The following is a 22,991-nucleotide window of genomic DNA, read 5'->3' as shown; positions in this document are numbered from 1 at the left end:
TTTCGGTGAAGGTTGCACAACTCTGTAAACTTACTGAAAAAATCCTTAAGTTATACACTTAAAGTGAGTGAATTGTATGATATATAAATTTCACCTCAACAAAGCTGTTTAAAAAAAAAAAAGTAGAGATCTGTTGGAATGAAAATGGAAAGGGGGCGGGAGGAAGGAGAGCAGAGCAAGAGTGGAAGATAAGACGATGAGGGCCCACGGCCTACCTTGAAAATGGGGAGACTGAGAGAGTGGAGCAGGGTACAGGGGCCGGGCAGGCTGCAGCTGGGAGGTGACAGCTGACGTGTGGGGATAAGCGTAGGCTTGCATACCTGCATAGGGCTGAGAAAACGCCAAGTTATATGCACGGCTCTCTTTGCTGCTTAATCTGTCTTTGATGGAATAAAGAGATTAAACTGGAAGGAGACGCAAATTTATTAAAGCTGCAGACAGAGGAGATGGGATTTGGTACTGGGTAGGCAAGGCAGCAGAATTCTCTGCGTTATCCAGTGGTGCCCGGTCACTGAAGTCCTATCCAGACAGCGAGGGAAGGCTGTCTCAGGTCGCTCCCCAGTCCTCTGGCACTATGATTTAATCAAGCAGGATTTCAGTTCCCAGCTGTCAGGCCTACTGATGGTCTAAGAAATTGTAAATCTGAAGAGACTTGGCTGAGGGCGCCTGGGTGGCTCAGTCAGTTAAGCGTCTGCCTTTGGATCGGGTCATGATCCCAGAGTCCCGGGACAGAGTCCTGCTTCGGGCTCTCTGCTCAGTGGGAAGTCTGCTTCTCCTCTGCCCCTGCCTCCCCGCCCCCCCTCCCGTGAGCGTGCACGCTCTCTCCTCTCTCTCTCTCTCTCTCTTGTGCTTGCATGCGCACAAAAATAAATAAATAGAATCTTTAAAAATAAACAAATAAAGACACTTGGCTGAGTTTTCACTGGGATCAAAGGACAGGTGTTCACTGAGATTCCAAAATAAATCCACGGGTCTCCAAAGAATGCCTCTTCCCTGCAAGATTGTGATGGTCTTGTGATCAAGAGCTCTCATTTCCCCCTGAACCTTGGTCACCTCAACTATAAGATGAAAACAGTAACGCCACTCAGGGTTGTTGTGTGGACTAGATGGAGTGATATATAGGTAAAGTTCCTCACAGCTGGTAAACTAAGTACCCAGCAGATAGTAATGCTCAATAAACAGCAGTTTTCTTTTAAATGATGATTTAAAAGAGTTAAGGAAATCCAGCTCATTTCCAGGGAAAGATACTAAAAAAATAAATAAATCTTAGTCTATGGGATAGAACTGTCCACTAGGGAGTAGGGAGAGGGCATGGTGGGACTTTTTTTAATTCTAATACGCCCTGTCCCAATGGGGCATAGCCCGCTCACTATCACTCCCACCCTTCCAATAAGAATCACCAAGGACGTGAGGCCCTCTTATCCTTGGGAGTATGTTTTACCCATCCAATGTGTCAGGGCAGAAGAAAGAGTCTACTACGCTGGCAAACAGCAGAAGCAGACAGGCTGCTGCCACTACCTTCTGCGAAAACAGAAAAAAACCTGCTTTAAGAGATCGCTTTTGGAAGATAGACAGCAGAGTTCAGCTATATTTTCCATACACCCTCAACCTACAACGTTGCTATGTACGGTGCAGAATCTTAGCCTATCAGCTCTCACAGACAAGAACAGAGGACTTGCACTGATATCCCTCAAGGAGACATGTGTGCAAAGGAAAGGAAACAAACACTGACTGGGCCTCTACTATGTGCCAGGCCTTGTGCCGGTGCTCTGCCTGTTCTTGCCTTTTGACTTTACGTCAACCTGTAAGGGAGGTATTCCTTGGTCTGGTTTAGAGATGAGATAGCGCTGGTTCAGGAAGGAGGGAAATGACAAATTCTGGTGTGGGGAACTGCTACTGCATAAACCGCGCAGGAGGCGGAAGAGAGACTGACTAGAACCTAAAAAATTACAGCCTATAACTGATATGTTTAAAAACATTGTTACCTGAAAGGACTGGGCGTTTCCAGACACAGCGGAGTGCGAGTCGAGAGAGGCAACTTGCATTAAGGCAGGAGACGGCGCTTGGAGGCCAGAGACAGATGGCTGAGGTGCTACCATAAAGCAAGAAGCTGTTACTGTATTTACTCTGGTTTCTTGTTAAAGTCTGGACTAGAACCTGACATACTGCAACATGCTTCGGACTTGACCACTCTCCTCACCTGCTCTCCCAAAACCAACCCTACTGGAGTCTCACGAACACGCTAGTACAATGAACCTGGGGTTCTCGGGCACATGGGACTCAGACCTACAGTCCCATCGGTGGACAGGAAGTGCACAATCACACACAGGAAGTGTCTCATCAGCAGAGTGCGCGCTTCTGAAACGGGAAATGCCACCCAGCAGGAGACAAAGCACGCAGACCAAATCCATCTCCGGGGCTGAAAACGCCCTACCCAGGGACAAACTGACAAGTTTTACACTCTAGTCCAGCTCAGTACTAAAACAATGCAGCCCAACAACTTAAGCAGCCAGGATGCTAACTCTGGCGCCGACTCAGTTCCAGGCTGCAGAGCCAGAGAGGCCCTTACCTTGTGCGGTCATCGGCGGTAACGTGGGGTGCGCCGGCTGAAGAGCAGGCTGCAGGGATGGAGTTGCCACGGGCTGCGCAGCTCCTCGCAGAGCGTTCACATCCTGAAACAGGAACAAGCGTTTTGGTGACTATGTATATGGGTCCTGAGCTGGAGACCGAGGCTGACTGTCCACCCTAAACCTGCTTACAGCCAGTGTTTTTAGGCAAAGAAGAAGGAAAGGCAAGAGTTCAGGGTGTGGGCTGTGGGGAGATCCCTTCTCCCTATAAATCATATCAAATAATTAAGTATATTTAATTCCCTCTAACGTCCTAAGTTGTTGATGTTTTACTGACTGAAGCAGCTAAAGTGACTCCTCTCCAGAATGTATCATTTTCCAAACCAGCAGCTACCTTAAACCTGACCAGTCTGTTCCCACAGAAGAAAGGCCTCTTGCAAGGGAAGCCAGGCAATAGTGCAGCCTCTTCTTTTCTGCCAAATCATCCCCACAGACCTGAAGGCACTCAATGAAAACCAGACAGGGCAGGATTCACTGCGCCTCACTACCGTGCTTTTTGGATAATGCGGTTTTAGAGTGTTTTTCCCCGTTCTTTCTTTTCATAAAAGTCAAAGCAATGTTGGACTGTAGTATAGTCTAAACAAAGTTATCCTATAAACATCTTCCCAATTCATACAAGGAAAAAAAAAACCTGGGGCACAATATACTGTGACTTCCTATCCTCGTTCAAAGGCTGAAATCTCTTTGACATTCTTTTACTTTAGAACTTCCCTTTGCCCCCCTGATATTCTCAAAAACGCATTATGCATTTCTGGAAAAGCATGGCAGTTTTATATCGCTGCAGCTCTAAATCCACCTAAATGTATAACAACAAAATGAAAGGAATAATAATAAATCGATCTAACAGAACACTGAGTTGCCTTTAAAGGAAATAATGCTTTGCTTTATTTACTTATATTAATTATATTATTTATGTTATTCATATTGGTATTAACATAAATATTCACGATACTAAGTTAAAAAATCAGGTTACAAAGCAATAAGATAAAAAGAAGAATGCACTTTTTGTTAAATATATTTTTTCTTTGTAATTTAAATCATTCTACAATGAATAAGAAGCACTTAAAAATTTTAATAACAGTATTACCTTATGAAAATTTAATTTCCAGAAGCAGCTAAAAATCAATCCTGTAACAAGAGGCCCCAGAAATCCTATCCTCCTTTAAAATGTTAGATCTACTTACAGCTTTTCCAGGAAGAAATAAAACAAAATTATGAAAAATAAAGCCTATGCTAGAAAATTTTTTCAGGAGCATCACCTTTACTTTGTTTTACATCAAAGTCAAAGAATCCTAAAAATCAATCTCCGTTAATCTCTGTTAAGTGTTTCAATTCAACTGAGAGGATGATTTTACTCAATAAGGAACTAACCAATGTGAAAGGAACTAAGTTCGAACTGAGCTACCTCATATCATACACCAAATTCCATACGGATTAAAATTTTAGATCTAAATACAAAATATTATTTTCAGAAAACACAAGTGATGTCTATAATGTCTGAAAGTGAGAAGGCTTTCTAAGCATAATGTCAAAAGCAAAAAACAAAGGGAAAAAACCGACAGATTTCACTGCAATAAAATTCTTGAACTTCAAAACAATCACACCATATACAAAGCCGAGAGACGCAACAGTGCGATCTTCAGTAACAGCTAACATCGGGGGGAACCAACCTTTCCAAGAGAATCTAAACATTCAATCAACCAATACGAACTGAGCATCTTTTATGGGTTGGACACCATGCTGCCCAAAGTGTGATTTTTACTGACAGTAGAGAATCTAGTAGAAGGCTATATATATGGACTACTTAAAAATTCCCATTCTTGAGGCAGATGAGTGGGATTGCTTCCATTTCTCGGAGGAAGGGCTAATCACAGTGGAAACACATGTACCAATACCAACCGATACCATTTTAAATATAAGCTTTCTACATGATGATTCTGGGTTACAGGCAGAAAAAGTAGTAATCTCAAACAAGCAAACATGAGGTAGAAACATCTGCGCTATTCATTCTAACACAGCCGAGGGGTCATACCTCGATTTCTGAATCATTGGAATCCAGCTGTGGTGGAAGGATGGGCAGCATGGGCTGGCCCATTTTAGCCATCCGAGAGATCAACTTGGCTTTGACTGTATCAGGATTCTAAAAAGAAGAAAGTCACAAAAATCACTATAATCAAGGCTCAATACTGTAGCTCTATGTCTTTGGCTCTTACATCAAACCCTTCAACAAGTCCCCCTGCTATAGAGATTTGAAACCATTTCTTCTATAAAATGAGAATAAACAATTTCTTGCCAAGAAGCATACATGGATCACAATTAATAATAGCCATAAAAATAATCCCCTATATGTTGGAATGGACAAGGTGGTTCCACATGTATTACTTCATTTCAATCAAGTCTCCCCACCAGGCATAATTCTTCTCATTTTACACAGATGAAAAACTAAGTACAGATCAAGGGAGGGAGGCATCTTAAATGACAGTACCCTCTGAAAACCCTGGGAGCAATGCAGCAGACAGACATTCAGAAGCGATTAGGGGAAGAAGGAAACAGGAGCTCTTTGTTCCAAATTCAGGTTCATTCAACTCTGACTTGGCACGGACTACACAATAGCCCCTGTGCTAGAAGCCTCTGTATCCATTAACTGGTCCAAAGTGCAGCCTTCAGAGTGGAGAGGACATACCCCTGAGGGTATACATGATGACCTACTAGGTATAAAAAGAGATGATCACGGGGCACCTGGGTGGCTCAGTCAGTTATGAGTCTGACTCTTGATTTCGGCTCAGGTCTTGATCTCATGGGTTGTGGATGGAGCCCTGTGTTGGGCTGCAAGCTCAGCGGGGAGTCCGCTTGAAGATTCTCTCCCTTTGCCCCTCCCCACAGCCTCGCAGGTGCACATCCACACACTCTCTCTCTCTTAAATAAATAAATAAATCTTTAAAAAAAGAGAGATGATCATCATCTCTATTTTGGAATTACCTCTAAGCTGTGGAAACATAAGACATTAAGCTTGTTTACAGGGATGGACAGTAGTTTATGTATATAATTTATAAATAGATATATATACAGGGAGTGTGTACTCATTTTTTCTTGACTGATTGGAAGCACATAATCAAAGAAAGTTGGGTTCATCAAAAGAGGACTAGTTACATAAACCATACCACACAATACTGCAATCTACAGAAAATAAAAGAAAGGAAGCTTCCTGTACACTAACATAGGAAGATACTGTTATATATATATATACCGTAATATGTAGAAACCATGGTAGATAATATATATACTATGCTATATTTTGTGAAAAGAGGGAGAAATAAAATATACATTCCTATCTGCTTCCATCTGCATAAAGAAACACTGAAAGAATATATGTGAAACTAAGAAAAGCAGTTACCTAAAAGGAGAGTGGGATGGGATGGGGTACACAGAGGGAGGGGTGGAAGTGAGTCTTTTTAATGTATACCCTGTTACATTGTTTTAATAACGGAAACTTATGAATGTAATTACCTATTCAAAACAAAAAATAAAAACTTAAATGTAAAAAGAAAAGAAAAGGATGGTGAGTTTTGCTTCAATTAAAAAAAAACTGTAAAAAGAAAAAAAATTTTTTTAAAGGTTGGAGACACACTAGTCTACTGAAGTTACAGAAGCTTAGAAGTAGGTGACAAATGTAGCTCTGCCTAGAAGTATCATAGAACCGATACTAAAGAAATTTTGTGACTATTCAAAGATTTGAGATTATAGTTTTTTAATTTTCTTAATTCTTTGGCTTAACCTTCCGGGTTTCGGAGATCACTTCTTACACATACCGGAGCAATTATTTGCTTAATAATTCCTGCGCTGGGCTGAATATAAACAAGTAAACTAGGGCTGGAGAGAAAGTAACCACCAATTTCACTCCAAGCAATTATCCTGTTTCTCAACGTGGTAGGTGAAGGCCACAGGGCTTTCATCTCACGCTCATGCAGCCAACTCAGATGCCTTCACGAATCAAGCAGGGCAGCAGCAAAGCGCAGCGCACATGCTCCCAAAGGCATTCAAATCCAAATTTTACAAGTGTATGCTGGTCTTCCCATCTTACAGTTAGGAAAACACGGAGACCAACTCAAAGTCAACTAGTTGGTGAATTAGTGCAGATTTCATCTAAGAGAATGAAAGTGTGAAGGTATGCAGTGTTAGCAGTAATTATGATAATAATAAGAGCTAATGTTAACTGAACTCTTACAGTATGCCAGACACAATACTAAACACTCCACACGCATTATTTCATTTAAATCTCATAAATATCTCTTGAGTATAAAAACTTTCTTGCTTCATGAAGTCATACTTAATGTAGGCTCTAAGCCTACATGCTTTGTGAACATATGACAAGAACCCTGCAAAAGGGGCTGTGAGAATTATTTTCATTTTAATAATGAAGAAGCAGAGGATCAGAAAAGGTAGATAGGGGCGCCTGGGTAGCGCAGTCGTTAAGCGTCTGCCTTGGGCTCAGGGCGTGATCCCGGCATTCCGGGATCGAGTCCCACATAGGGCTCCTCGGCTGGGAGCCTGCTTCTTCCTCTCCCACTCCCCTGCTGTGTTCCCTCTCTCGCTGGCTGTCTCTATCTCTGTCACATAAATAAATAAAATCTTAAAAAAAAAAAAAAAAAGAAAAGGTAGATAATTTTCTCAAGGCCACAAGTTTACAAGAATAAAGACTTGAACCCAGGTCTGCCCATGTAGAACCCCATCTAATTTATAGGAACTCCCCAGTAAGGGGAAATTACTAAAATAGCTTTTTTTTTTTTTTGGTCTCTAACCTACCCTACCCCAAGGCACATGACCTTCTCAGTAGACGGGGGGTGAGGGAGACAGACTTGTATACTCACTGTATTTACTGTAAGCTGTTCACTGAGGGAGTTAGATTTGATACGAAGGGCCGGCTCCCTGAAACCAAGTAAGACATATGCTGAGGTAAAAAAAAAAAAAAAAAAAAAAAAAAAAAAATCCCAAATCTATAATCATGAGTCCTGATTATGCGGGAAAACAAATTGTTTTTGAAAATGTTTGCCAATTCAATGGCTGTGAAACAGAATTGTAACCATTCCTCAATTTGCATTAATTTCTGACAGCTAGTGAAAATGAGTAATTTTTCATTCAAATTCTTATTATTTTCATTTTTTCCCTTGGGTATATATTTTACGTTTATACATTTTACCCTACTTTCTTCCAGAGCTCAGCAGGTATTCATATACATCCCAAGTTAGTGCATTTAAAGACTATGAATATTAATCCTTTGTCAGAAAAATCTTGATGCTAGTATTTTCCCCATTTGTCTCCTTCCATTTTTTTCCCAATTATTTAAAATTATTTTAGTTTTCAACCATCCCGATTTCTGAAGCCCTCTAAGGATCATTTTTATGGACAATAAAAGAACATGATACAACTGTAGGATCTTACCCTGATTTGAAAGGCACCGATGTGGGTGGTGATACAACAGGGTCAGCAGAGAGGCCGTCAGCACCTGGTATGGGAGAAGGGGCCGCAGAATCCCGCGAACTAACGCTGTGCCCGTCAGAGCCCGAATCTCTGGCAAACTTGACCTAAGGAGCGATCAACCACAGGTGGAACAGGCTATAAAAAAGGCACCCTGCCCTCTCCACCCTCCTTTCTTTTACTTATTCTTTACTACACAAGTCATTATCTGTTCCCCTGTAGCAAATCAGAAAATGTAGATAAGCCAACAATAATAATTAATCACCTGCAATCCAACCACGATGCAACACGGCTAGAATTTGGGATGCACTATTTCACATTTATATTATGTCTGTGTGTGTGTTTGTATATTTTTTTAATAAAAAAGGGTCATATTGTTTTGTGACCTGCTTCACTCACTCACTTAGTAACACATTTCCATGTTATTAAGTATTAATCTACATCACTTGTAACTAATGAACATTATGTCTAACTTCAAGGGTCATGTCCAAACCTGCCATTATCTACAGGAAAAAAGTCTCTAAAAGATCTTGGGGACAGAAGTCTTAAATACCTATGCTGCTACCAAATATATTTCACCAATTCCTGGTTGTTAGATAATTTTCCTGTCACATCACAAACAATACTTCAATGAATAACTTTCTATCTATATCCTTGCACATGATCATTCCCAAAGTATAAATTCCCAGAAATTAAACAGTTGGGAGAAAAGGTATGTTCATTTTTAAGACTTTTAGTATATACCACTAAATTTCACACCACAAAGGGTAAGCTACTCTATACTCCACAAGTAGTGTGTAATGTTCTCTCGACACTCATCACACTGGGTATTATCACTCTGTAACAGCCTGGTCAATTTAATAAGCATGTCAATTTATTAACAATAGCCAAGGGGTGCCTGGGTGGCTTAGTCGGTTAAGTGCCTGCATTCGGCTCAGGTCATGTTTGGCAGGAAGCCTGCTTGTCCCCACCCCCACCCCCACCCTTCCCTCCAGCTTGTGCTCTTTTGTGCGTGCGCTCTCTCTCTCAAATTAAAAAAAAAAAAAAACAAAAAAACAACAATTTAAACAATAGCCAAACTATGGAACAGCCCAAGTGTCCACTGACTGATGAATGGATAAAGAAAATGTGGTGCATATAAACAATGGAATATTACTCAGCCATAAAAAAGGAATGAAATCTTGCCATTAGCAATGACGTATTTTTGCCTTATGGTTACAAAATGCCAGTCTTGATGGATTCAAATTGGTTTGTTATCTAAAACCATCATGACTTCCTCAAACTCAATGGAAAACTGAGACAGAATATAAAAGCTGTGAAAAAGGCAGCTACAAGCACATGAGTAAAAGAAGGTTGGAATGACCCAGCAGAGATAAGGGTGTTCAATTAGGAAAGAGCCACTGAGAAAAGCATATCATTGGTTGCAGCAGAAACAATAGCCACAATAAAGATAACTATAGTATTTATTTTCTGTATTGTATTTTGTAGTTTATAGTCACAACCACTATCACACTTAGACCTAACAAACACAGTGTAAAGCAAACAAGGTCTTTTTTTTTTTTTTGGAGGGGGGCGTTAATTTATTTAACCACAATTTGTTACAAATTTTATTGTAGAAAATTATACATATCTTGATAACATTTTTTAATGGAAAATAAGGGGAGAATATAAAAAAGAAAAAGTTTCTGAACTCCATTACCATTCCAAGATGCTTTTTATCATTTCTTCTAACACTTTCAGAAATTTTCTATGAATATATGGGCATATATATGTATAGATATACAAATATGTATATGTGTATGACTGTAAATATATTTATATATTTAGTTGTATATAAGCATTTTTATATGTTCACATGTATTTGTATACACATACAAGAGATCATACTATATGTACTGATTTGCAACTTGCTTATTTCACTTAACAATAGATTTTGGATATTCTGTAAGAACTGCATAAAAGTCTACTCCATGAAAGACCATAACTTAACCAGTTGTTTAATGATGGATATTTAAGTTGTTTCCAGTTTTTACTATGACAAATAATGTGGCAGAAGGAGGAAACTATGTATCTCTATCTACGTACAGGTATCTTTGCATACTTACGTGAACACAGCAATACAATAAGCCATGGAATTACTAAAGCAAAGGCAAGTGCATTGGGTAGGAATCACTATTTTATAGACAGAATAAAAAGGTTAGTGTAGAAAAATGATTTGTTCAGTCACCACCTCTTCTAGACTCTAAATAGTGCGCCAGGAAGGACATAAACCTTGGTCTTTAGATTGCAAAGCCATTGCCCTTTCCAACTACACCATTTCTACTTTAAAAAAAGAAAGAAAGAAAGAAAGTCCTTGAATTTGTTATTCAAACATATTTATTCATTTTACTTAATGGCAAAAAGGACTCATCAAACACAAAACAGCACAATTTCACTCACCCGTCTAATCTCCACCTCATACACCAGGATCGAGTCCAGCGACTGAGTCCATCCTATTACCCCTTCAGAGCCAGCAGCACAGATTGGAGGGATGACAAGCAATCGCTTCCCTCCTTTTCTCATGCCCAGCATCCCATCCTCCCAGGCCTTCAGGAATCAGAGAAGAGGAAAAGCTCATCAGGACACAAGCCTCCTCATAAGACAAAATGAAATCCCCGATATTAGGCTCCTCTCCTCCTAAATCCTTTCAGGTTTAGACATCTGGAGAGACATCAAATTCAACTATAATCCCCCCTTGGTTATAAGAATATCTAGAATACTGCTTCTATTCCCTTGTAAAAGCCAGCATATCCAGGGCTAGATGAAATATGCTTATCTTAGGTGATGAGAGAAATTGGAGGATAGGACAATGGTATTAAAAGAGAAATAAAAGCTACCATTCATGAAATAACATTTTCCAAGTACTCTGGTAAGTGCTTTACTTACATTATGTTGTTTAATCCCTAAAATAACCTCGTAAGGTAGGAGCATTATCTCCATTTTACAGGTAAGAAAACTGAGGCTTAGGGAGGTGAAGCAACCTGCTCAAGATTAGATCACTGGTAAATTGTTAAGCAAAGATGCAACACTAGGTCTGTGTAGCTTCAAAGGTCATGCCTTAACTCCTGCAAGAAGAAGTCTCCAAAAGATTCTGGGAAAAGAAGGCATAAACAAAGCTATGAAGAAAACCTTTCTGTCCTGCAAAATGGCAATGAGTACTTTCGCCAATGAGTGCTTCGTAGAGCATCGACACGTCCTGACATGACGATACCCCACATGTGTAAAATACTCTCTGTTCTATAAAACACTTGCACAGCTGGTAAAGAAAAGCTTCATGACGTGAAGCCAAGTCCTCAGACTCCAATTCCAGTGTTCCTCTTGCTATGTGGTGGCTGCTTCCCACAATGACTGGGAAGTGCTGACTCAAAGCATCTCAGACAGGTAAGAATCACCCATTATGATACAATTCTAGAAGAAACAGTTTCGTCTCTTCCTCTATTAGGCTACACGAAGGATTTAATAATTTCCTCAGAGTCACATAATGAAAAAGAAAGGGTAAGGATTAAACAAATGTCCCTATCTTCAATATATTCTCATAGGTAAAAACTTCCCAAGTAATCTCCCAGATAATGTAACACATTTTTCTCCTCCTACTTTTTAACCAATCCTTTCCAGACTCACAAAATACACCCAGGTTAGAAATTTTACAAATTTAGGGGCGCCTGAGTGGCCAGTCGTTAAGCGTCTGCCTTCGGCTCAGGGCGTGACCCCGGCTTTCCGGGACCGAGCCCCACATCAGGCTCCTCCGCTTGGAGCCTGCTTCTTCCTCTCCCACTCCCCCTGCTTGTGTTCCCTCTCTCGCTAGCTGTCTCTGTCTCTGTCAAATAAATAAATAAAATCTTAAAAAAAAGAAACTATGCAAACCAGAGACAAATGGAGGAACATTAAAAAAAAAAAGGAAAGAAAGAAATTTTACAAATTAAATCTAACCCCACCACAACTGATAAAGCCATATAAGAACACCGTTATGCCTGTACCTTGATGACCTTTCCTGACCCCAATTTTAGGCGAAGCAGCTTATCTTTGTTAGCAGTAGAGTCCAAAACCTGTAATTTGATCAAAGTAAATGAGGTCAGCCAATTTCAAAAATAATAGCAATCATGTAATAGTCAATACAGATTAGCACAGTATTCTCAGAATAAGGAATGTCAAATACATTGGGGGAGTTCTTAAAAGACCTGAAGAGAAAGGCTCACTCACATCATGGCTAAATTGGGACTTGAGTGTACATTTTTTTTGACTCATAGTCTAAAGCTCTTTCTATATCATACTACTTTTGAGAGCTTAAGGATATTAAAACACAAGTCCACTCTATTTATAGTATCTATTAGACAAAAAACAAACAACTGTGAGGAAGTTCTAAAAAGTTTTAAGACCTAATCACATAAGAATAAATTCAAGTTTAAAACTAATACAGGAGGACAAGACATACACATGAACAATTACCAAAAATGATACTTAGGAAATTGGTTTCCATTCTAAACAGAAGAGACAAAGTGGCACTGAGCAGATTTAACCTGTTAGCATCTCAGGACTATGCCCCCAAAACAGTCAAAGCAGAGTTCCTAAAAGATTTCTATTTGCCAACAGCAGCAATTCATGCTAATAATATCTTACATATAAATAGTCCTCGTGCTATTTCAATTACAAATGAACTTGCAGGCTGCATTTCCTTACCTGGCCCAGCACGTGATTCTGAAAGAGCCAGCTGGTATAGGCCACTTCCAAAGAATCTCCAACTTCTACAGCAGGGCCCTCTGCTACAATGAGGTCCTGGGAGAGCACTGCATCTAGGGTAGGGGTACTGTTGCACTTGGCAATGCACACCTGCAAGATGAAATCAAAGCAGCATAAACTTAGTTTAAGCTCAGTAAATATTCACTCCATTATTGCTAATGCTCTTTTCCAAACAGTGGTATCCATTAACAAAACTGATTACATGTTTAGAAGTAAACCTTTCCAAAGTCAGTAATCTTGCCAGGAATCAAAGTGACTAACAGTAAGGCTTTGGAGTCAGACCGTCTGGATATAGATCTGGACACTGCCACTTATTAACTTGTGGCCTCAGCCAAATAACTTAACTTCTGTGAACCTTATGTCATACAGGCATTTTATAAAATGGAGATTAAAAACTCTGCATATCTCCTAGGGTAGTTACGAAGACTGAGCTAATACAAATAGAGTCCTTGGCACAGTGCCTGGCAAATAACAGTAAGTACACAACAACCATTAGCTAGCATTACTATTAAGGATTTTACCGTTTCAGTGTTTGGGAACCCATGAAAGAAAGGAGAGCTTCTAGAACAATTTTAGAAGGCATTTCTAAAGACAATAAACTATAAAAAAGGCCCTTTATAAAACCTGCTACATTCCCAGATTTGCATGTCCACAACCTACATACTTAGTCATATCATCCTAACACAAATCTTAGACAAAAGAGTCAAACACATCTTCGTGAATACTTACTTTACCATCAATTTTTTTTAACATGGTCTACATTACAAATTTGCTACTCATTTTCTTAAAAGATTGCATTTCATTAATGCAATCAAATAAATGCCACCTAAAACAATGAGATGTCATTTTTTACCAAGCAAGAAAGACTTAAAAAAATAATAATAATTCTAAATGCTGACAAAGTATAGTGAGAGAACAGATATGAATGTGATATAGTACAAACTCTCTGAAAAGTAGTACGCCAAACTGTCTACAGAACCAAGAAATATTTGGACTCTTTGACCCAGTCTTCCACTTCTAGAAATTTAGCCCAAGGAAATGAATGGGGGGGGGGGGGAAGGACACAGAATTATATACAACAATACTTGCTATAGTATCATTTATTTCAGACTGAAAGCAATCTAAATGTCTAAAGTAAGGGAATGGTTAAATAAATTAAGGAACATTCATACTATGCAACTTTCAAAAATGTTTTCAAATAATTTTTCATGAGGTGAGGAAAGACACATTATACATTGTTAAAAGAAATATATAGCAAGATATTGAACTCTTAAAGGGGTATATCTATTCATGTACATTACACATAGAAAAAAAGAAAACATTAATAGTGGTTACTTTGGGCAGTAAGATTTCAAGTGATTTTTTTTAAAAAATGCTTTTCTAAATGTTCTACAAGGATCACTTAACTTTGTAAAAATTCTTTTAAAACACTATTTTTAAAAGATAGTTTTACTAATTCCTTAAGATAATTTATGAAGTGGAAAATGTTTTAGAGAAGTTTGCATTAAGCCTTTTTTCTCTTAAAGTCTCATTTTGAAGGAATTTCAGTAAGTATTCCTATTATTTCCTTGAAATACAATAAGCTCAAGTGACAAATTTAGTGGGTTTTTAATGTTTGTCACTAACAAAATATAGCAGGTTATGAATTTTCCATACAGTTTCCTGAAATCAAGGGAAATCCAGGCTAGTGTTTGGCCTTTCACAAGAAGAATAAGATGGTATTACCTGTTTATTGAACTCCACAGCAGCCTTTTCTGACTCAAACATGATGGACCAGTTTTGTCTCTGGTCATCATAAAAAGTGCTATAGTTATTGGGCCGAACCTGGGGAAAGGAGAAATGTTGCGATTACTCAACGACAGGTAGCAGAGTGTAAAAATGTGACTGCTTAAATTCACAGAGAAGAGCCTTGATTCAGGTGGACCCAGAGAGAGATAGGGAACTTTCTCCTTCCCTCCCGCCCTCCACCAACCACCCTGTTTCCCAGAATGCTGCCAAGAGACCTTTTCGAGAGGCTCTGTTAAGATATTCACTCTGATGTCCAGGGGCTGAAACCGTAGATCTAATGTCCATCAGGTACATACAGATCAATCTCCTATAAACCCATCCCAAAGGAGCTGGTGATTCCAACATGGGAAGTCTTACCATTAGCTCAAAGTTCAGATGAATCCTGGCAACAGTAACTGACTGTTGTTGACTGATATAAAGAAGAATCCTATACTGTACTCAAGTAAAGGTCAGCCGAAAAAAAAAGAAAACAAGTTAAAAGGAAATACAAAATCAGCAGTAAGATGTCAAGGGTTTTGCTTCAAAGAGGCATAAAACTCAAAACTCAAAACTCACTTGATCCCTTAAAGCTTAGGTTTTAAATTCTATCTTCTCACTATCCATTTTCATCTCCTCTCATCTTGGCCCTCCTTACTCTTTTACTGTAATTAGCAACTATTTTGTTGGTGTTTTCACTGGTATGAGGGTGATCGGAGCTCTATGAATGGCCAACACATACATGAAAAAGATGCTCAACATCATTAGTCATTAGGGAAATGCACATTAACACCACAAAAAAATGCACATTAACACCACTTCATTCTGACTAGAATGGCCACTTTTTAAAAAGGAAAAATAATGAAGCACTGGCAAGGTAGTGGAGAAATCAGAACCCTCATCTATTGCTTGTGAAAACGTAAAACAGTACAGCCACTGTGGAAATAGTTTGGCAGTTCCTCAAAAAGCTAAACACAGGGGCACCTGGATGGCTCAGTCAGTTAAGCATCTGTCCTTGGCTCAGGTCATGACCCTGGGGTCCTGGGATTGTGTCCCACATCAGGCCCCTGCTCAGGGGAAAGCCTGCTTCTCCCTCTGACTGCTGCTCCCCCTGCTTGTGCTCCCTTTCTCTCTCTCTCTCTCTCTAATAAATAAATAAAATTTAAAAAAAAAGCTAAACATAGAATTACCATTTGACAAAGCAATTTCACCTCTAGTATATACCCAAAATAACTCAAAATAGGTACTCAAACATATAGTTGTATGCCAGTGTTCACTGTACCATTATTTACAATAGCTGAAAGGTGGAAATAACCAGAAGGGTCCATCCACTGATGGATGGATACATAAAATGTGTTACATACACACAATGGAATATAATCCAGCCCTAAAAAGGAATGAAGTTCTGATATATGCTATAACATGGATACATCCTGAGAACATTATGCTAACTGAGATAAGCCAGGCACAAAACGACAAATACTGTGATTCCACTTATATGAAATATCAAGAACAGACAAATTCATAAAGACAAAAAGTAGATTAGACATTACCAGGGGATAAGGGAAGGCAGGATGGGAAGTTATTGCTTAGAGGTTACAGATTTTTTTGTTTGGAGTGATGAAAAAGTGAAAAAAGATAGTGGTGATCATTACTCAGTATCATGAATGTAATTAATGCTATTGAACTGTGTGCTTCAAAATAGTTAAAATGGCAAATACTATGTTTCATATATATTTACTATACACACACACACACACACACACACACACACACACACACCATCATAGTAAAACAAATGATTAAAATTCAATTCCAGTAGGGAGGGAAGGACTATGGCAGCTCATATACAATCCTGCACCAGAAAAGACTTTCCTCATCCTATGTTAGGCAGATAGAATGAGGGGCTGAAACCTCAATTCAATCTGATCATAGACTGAACTGCTCGGGGAAGAATAATAGATTTATCAAGAGTTGTTTCACTTCTGGGCTGTCCCCTATTCTCAAGTATTATCTTCCCTGGCTTTTGATTGACAGCCTAGAAGTTCTCTGAGTCCTTGGTCCTGAAAGTGCTGCCCATCAGAGATTCTGAGCTGAAGTTTGTTGTTTTTTTTTTAAGATTTTATCTATTTGAGAGAGAGAGAGAGTGAGCAGGAGTGGGGGGAGGCACAGAGAGACAAGCAGACTCCCCACTGAGCAGAGAGCCTGATGCAGGGCTCAATCCCAGGTACCTGAGATCATGACTCGAGCCAAAGTCAGATGCTTAAACCGACTGAGCCACCGAGGCACCCCCTCAGCTGAGTTCTTTCGCCTCCTCCCCATGATGTTCAAAATCTAGCAAATGTATTAAGAGGAAAGTTGTTGCGTTGCTTATTGCAGGTACCAACCCTATAGCAGGACTTTATCTCCTGTGCACCACAAGATGACAGAAGTTTCCCTCTGCCTTTCTGGCATAGCCCCTGGACTTCTGCACCATCCCAGAACTCTGCAAATGTCTCAAGGGGAAAAACCAATATTGTGCTTGGAGCTCCTCTAGTTTCTGCCAGTGTCTCTTTCCCCCAGTAGCCTCTTGGATTGGGCTATACCTGATGCTTAGTCCACTCCTAGGCATCATATCAGCAAAAAAATCAAGGAAAGGAAAGAGTTAGCTCGTTGGCTGTTCCCTCTCTGAAATTTTAGTTCATCTAGTCCTCATCATTTCCACAGCTCTCCAGTGAGTTTTAAATATAATTTTCGCAAATTTATCTTTTTTATCATTGTTGCAGTGGGAACTGATGCCTGTCACGTCCTACTACCTCCTACCGGTGGTGAAGGGTGCTTAAGTCCTGATACCAGATTTTTAAAATCCAAATGGCAACTCCTAATGAATTAGTACAACCAGATAATAATCATGGATGGCTACTACATGACAAAATCAGGGACAACTAGATATTATTTACCTCTGGATGGGAGAATAAAAGATTTAAGGGACATAGCAACCAATCGCAATGTATGGACCTTATTAGACCTGATTAAAACAAACTGGAGGGGCGCCTGGGTGGCACAGCGGTTAAGCGTCTGCCTTCAGGTCAGGGCGTGATCCCGGCGTTATGGGATCGAGCCCCACATCAGGCTCCTCCACTGGGAGCCTGCTTCTTCCTCTCCCACTCCCCCTGCTTGTGTTCCCTCTCTCACTGGCTGTCTCTATCTCTGTCGAATAAATAAATAAAATCTTTAAAAAAATAAAAAATAAAAAAAAATAAAACAAACTGGAAAAAAGAGACAATCAGGTAAATCTGAACACTAGCTGGTAGTGAACGAGATCAAAAAATTATTGTGGGGTTTTTTTAGGTGATAATTGCATAATGGTTATGTTACGGGAAAAAATCCTTGGGATATATACTGAAGTCTTTGCATCTAAAATTGTATGCTGGAGAAGGAAGACAGGCTGGAATTAAGACGAAATAAGAGTAATAACTCTCAGAGCCTAGGAATGGGTTTCTGGGGGGTTCATTATTCTAGTCCCACAATCTTTATATGTGTTTCCAAATTGCCAGTTAAGGTTTTTGTTTGTTGTTGTTTTGTGGTTTTTTTTAAAGATTTTATTTATTTGACAGAGACAGACAGCCAGCAAGAGAGAACACAAGCGGGGGGGGGGTGGGAGAGGAAGAAGCAGGCTCCCAGCGGAGGAGCCTGATGTGGGACTCGATCCCGGAACACCGGGGTCATGCCCTGAGCCAAAGGCAGACGCTTAACGACTGCGCCACCCAGGTGCCCCGGGTTTGTTTGTTTTTAATACAAATGAGTGTTGTCTATTACATTAGTTACCCTGAACAGGTCATCCTATCTGTGTCTCAGAGTGTCTTAGGAGCGTGGCCCTTAGTTCACTGGACCTTTGAAATTCCAGAATTTCTTAGGCTTCTCTCAAAAATGTTTACAACATTCTGGAGCAGAATCTGAAGCTAGATACAACCCACATAAGGCAATCAAGTCTCAGGACTTCTAGCCACATTTCTTTTTGACCCAAACCAATAGTATGCTCTGTGATCCACTGCCCACCTCACTGTTAAGCTTTCAAAGGATAAACACCAGTCACTGATTCAGGCATAAAGACAAACTACTCCAAGCAGAACACTAAGTGTTCTTCATTACCTAACGAAGGGACGTCCTTGGTAAACCGTTTACTCTAAAACTCTCCAAAGTCTTTAGTACCATATCACAAAGGTCAAACTTCAAGATTTTGCGTGGTTGGATTTGTCTTAATGCACAACAGTAAGCAAGATGTGACTGTAAATGTTACTACGTACCTCACGTTAAAAACTCACATTCAACACGAACAATCATTCTAATCCTCTGACACAGGAGACATTGGCGCCCAATGTCTCCAGGTAAAAACTAGCTCATCGGCATGATCTGGGACACCTGAATGTACACGAGACACGGGTGCATTCTCACCTCTCTGGCTGCGTGATTCCCCAGGACTGCAGCACCAAACTTGCCCTGCTTTACATACTGACCATTTGTGCTACAGAAGCAAGAAAAATAATAGGTATTAATACTTCCTTAAACTAAGTAAAACCAGGTTTGTCTTCTGTAACATAAAAGTGGGGGATCTTGTAATTCAGCCTCAAGAAAAGGATAGAGGTGAACAGTTTATAATTTAAACCTCTTATAAAACTTCTTTACTCTCTAAATATCTATTCATAATATCTCAGTGGAGTGAGCACTTAGGAAGGCAGTTGTTGAGGGTGCAAGAACTTCCTATAGAGTACACGAGACAATGGCTCTTCAAAGTTTTATGTGCAGAATTCTCTAACTGAAATGTTAAAAAGCATTACTGTTCCTCCGCCTATGGAAGGACTCTGCAGTCTAACTGTGTAGCTCATTTTCACCAACAGAGGCTTATTGAGAAAAGACAGGAGCTTACCCCAGTATTCCACACCCAACTTCAGAAAGCATTCCTTCTCAGCTACTTACTATCGATACGCATGAACTGCTGTTGCAACCAATACGGTAGAAGTGCCTGTTGTAGTGGGGGCTGCTTTTGTTGGCGCCTGATTTCCTGAAGATGAAGAAGAAAACAAAGATGTCATTCATGTCTTTCTTAAAACTGATTTTTAACCACTGAAGTCAGCTCCAAAATTCTTCCTTACGTCTCACAGTTAAGTGATACGATGTTTTCATGGCCTTTATCCTTATCTGATCCACAGAACAGCCCTATGACCTCATCTGGGGATGAGGACACAGAAGCTCTAAGCAGTCAAGTGCGATGACACGATGATAGCAGCGAGCCTAGGACTACAATCCAACTCCGGTTCCACTCCAAACAAGTCTCGGGGCTGGACAAGCAGCCCTGCCCAGAAAACAAGGTCATAGTCCATCTACTTTCTTTTCTTTTTCCAATATTTTGCCAGGTCTAATATAAATAAAATTGCTTCTTCTTCCCTTATTTCGGGCTAGAAAATTAGTGATGATATTCAGATCATATCCACCACTTCACTTTTCCAATGATTTGGGGTAACACTAATGTTTTAAAACAGTGTATTTAGAGAAAATCGCATATTTATACTCACATGAATGTGCTGATGGAAGAATAGTGAGAACTTAGGCACGGACTCAGAAACCAAAAACTTATTTTCAAAAGTATCCTTGTTAGACTTCTTTCTTTTTGTATTTTAAAAACAAGATGACAGGCTTAAAATGGAGTCACTTACGCTAAGTCCCAGTTGCCAAACTGAGACTTCCTTACAGTTTCGGCTCTCCCTGAAATGGAACCTGAAACCAGTCAATCAGGAATTCCCTGCTCAGCACTAGTTAGGTCATCTGCATGACAGACCCCTGGCATCCCCTGAAGGGAAGTAATCTTGCAATAACTTATCTTGCTTTTTGGCCTACTGGAACTTCCTTGTTCTTGCTCCCTTCTGCCTATAAAAGTCATTTTGTTCAACTCCTCAGGGCTCCTATCTGTTAGATGGGATGCTGCCCAATTCATGAGTCACTGAAGAAAGTCAGTAAGATCTTTCAAATTTACGCAGCTGAATTTTGTTTTTTAACAATACCATCACATTTTTTTTCTGATTATAGAGGTACTCTATAATATGAAAACTCAGCAAATGCAGAAATGGATAAAGAAAATAAAAATGACCTGTAGTCTCCCCAATTAAAAATAAACGTTAATAATTTGATGCATTTATTCCTGGTCCTTTTTCAATACACATAAACTTCACAGCTTTTTTCTTATATTTTTTTAAACAAAATTTGTTATAATTTGACAACCTTCTTTTCTTATTTAGTACTAGTATTTCTTTTAAAACAGTCTCAAGACAAAGATAAAATAACCCTAGAAATGCTTTTTGGTGGTTACATAAAATACCGTATTATGACTCTGCCAGAATTTATCCAATGTCCTATTATTTGACATTTCTTTGGACGGTTTCCAATTTTCCTCTATTATAAATAATGCTGTGGTGAACATCCTGAAAATATACATTTTTGTATGTACCTCTAATTACTTTCTTAAAATAAATTCTTAAAACTGGAATTATGGGGTGAAGGAGTGTAAAACATTTTAAGGTTTTGTTACATCCTGCCCAAATGCCCTTGAGAAATGTCACATCAGTTTACAGCCCCACGAGTAGTGTGAATATGCCAGCTTTGCATCCCTGCCTATGACAGGAGACTGGCTTTTTAAATCTTTACCAGCGAAAGAGGGGCAGTAGGGGAAAGGGAAACGCCGTGTCATTGTTGTTTTCATTTGCATTTATTGATTGCAGTGAAGCAGAGATTTAACTTTTTTTTTTTAAGATTTTATTTATTTATTTGACAGAGATAGAGACAGCCAGCGAGAGACGGAACACAAGCAGGAGGAGTGGGAGAGGAAGAAGCAGGCTCCCAGCGGAGGAGCCTGATGTGGGGCTCGATCCCACAACGCCGGGATCACGCCCTGAGCCAAAGGCAGATGCTTAACCTCTGTGCCACCCAGGCGCCCCTAGATTTAACGTTTTCTATAGCTATATACTGGTCCTTTGTTTTGATGAATTGCCCACTTACATTGTTTGCTTACTGTCCTAGGCTGGTCTTCATGTTTTCCTTCTTATTTAGTAAAAACCTACAACATAGTTGTCAATTCAACCAGTACTGTCCAGTTGTATGTCACACAACAATAAAACTTTTCTCCTGATAAGCCAGCTGTATGACAAAAAAGTAACTAAGGCCAGAGGCAGCTTATCAGGACAAGTGTGAAACACTAAGAAAAAATACTGTCGCCCCAAGATCAGCCTAGCATCCTCCTTCAGGTTAGTTCAACTTCTCCCAGTACGTTCTCGTCTCGCTACCTAATATCCTGGAAACGGAACGTTGCTCAAGGATTTGCTAGAAGGGTAAGTCAGATGCCCACAATCATGGGATCTTCTCATTGGCTTAGCAGTCCTTCCTCTCCGAAATCAGTATTACAGCTTCTGAATTCCCCACCAAAAAGGACTTCTTTTAATATGTACTTACAAATTTTTGTTTTGTTTTGTTTAGTAAAATTTTCCTGAATTATAGTTGTGTCTGTTTCTTTTCCCCTTCCTTTTTTTCCTTCAGGTATGCACACGCGCACACACACACTCTCCATGTGTTGAATCTTCTTTGCCATCCTTAATATTTGTCATACTTTCTTTTGGAACATTTTTATCTCTTAAATTTTTTATTTTTTAACAATTTCCTCCTTTAACCTTCTATTTCTCTTCAGGTATAATCTGCTATTTTTATTCATTCTTGTGTTCTTTCTCGTTTAGCTTTCATTTCTGAAATTTTTCTTACGTCTCTAATTCTTGAGTCTTTTTACTTATTTCTTAGATTTTCTAATCTCATTTATGTTCTCGTTTCATGTCTTATATTATTTTCCTAATGTTAACAGGTGCTTGTAGTTTTTGATCTCTTCAGTAAGAAGCATTCTCACAGAATAGAGCTCTCATTGTCTGTGGGGATATTATTCTGTTTCTTGCTCTCTCTTTTCTTATACCTTGACATGGAGTTGGATTCTGGTAAGTTCCTACTGCTCATTTTAATGTGAAATTTTGCTTTTCTGAACTTCTATAAGGAGGTAGGGTTCAAGGTAGCTTTCTTAACTTCACAGAGCTCCCTCTTCTGTCACTTTCATAGAGCTCAAAAATATGGTGGCTTCCTCCTGAGACTTCCTGATTCTATTTCTATCCCTACTTTTATCTGTGTCTTTTCTCCTTCACTTCTATTATATTCCTGTCCTCCTCAATTTTAATTCCATTCCCAGCTGTTTCTTCTCAATGTGGGGACCTGTCCTGGAAGGTCACCCTAGAGGGTGAGTTTCAAAAGTTCATAGGAGCAGGGCGCCTAGCTGGCTCAATTGGT

General features: G+C 39.5%; 1 protein-coding gene across 3 annotated transcripts in view; it reads right to left on the bottom strand.

Annotated features, from left to right (window-relative positions):
• The window catches only part of FKBP15 (FKBP prolyl isomerase family member 15), a 54,868-nt gene that overhangs the window by 20,052 nt on the left and 11,825 nt on the right, over positions 1-22,991 (bottom strand). For 2 of the 3 annotated variants that reach the window (XM_045814845.2, XM_045814847.2), the window contains exons 3-15: positions 19,599-19,683; positions 19,077-19,146; positions 15,024-15,098; positions 14,604-14,702; positions 12,819-12,968; positions 12,119-12,187; positions 10,542-10,688; positions 8,067-8,209; positions 7,496-7,553; positions 4,660-4,767; positions 2,570-2,672; positions 1,986-2,092; positions 216-330 (exon numbers count right to left, since the gene is read on the bottom strand). In XM_045814845.2, coding sequence (XP_045670801.2) covers positions 216-330; positions 1,986-2,092; positions 2,570-2,672; positions 4,660-4,767; positions 7,496-7,553; positions 8,067-8,209; positions 10,542-10,688; positions 12,119-12,187; positions 12,819-12,968; positions 14,604-14,702; positions 15,024-15,098; positions 19,077-19,146; positions 19,599-19,683 — 1,329 coding nt within the window. Of the gene's footprint in view, positions 1-215; positions 331-1,985; positions 2,093-2,569; positions 2,673-4,659; positions 4,768-7,495; positions 7,554-8,066; positions 8,210-10,541; positions 10,689-12,118; positions 12,188-12,818; positions 12,969-14,603; positions 14,703-15,023; positions 15,099-19,076; positions 19,147-19,598; positions 19,684-19,774; positions 20,119-22,991 lie in introns of those variants that run through there. The other variant, XM_045814849.2, reaches the window with a different exon arrangement.

This window comes from Ursus americanus, chromosome 18, assembly GCF_024610735.1.
Source record: "Ursus americanus isolate L20-20 chromosome 18, mUrsAme1.1.p, whole genome shotgun sequence".
Classification (NCBI taxonomy): Eukaryota; Metazoa; Chordata; class Mammalia; order Carnivora; family Ursidae; genus Ursus; species Ursus americanus.
The sequence above is the reverse complement of the archived record's forward strand: the minus strand, read 5'-3'. Positions and strand labels throughout refer to the sequence as shown.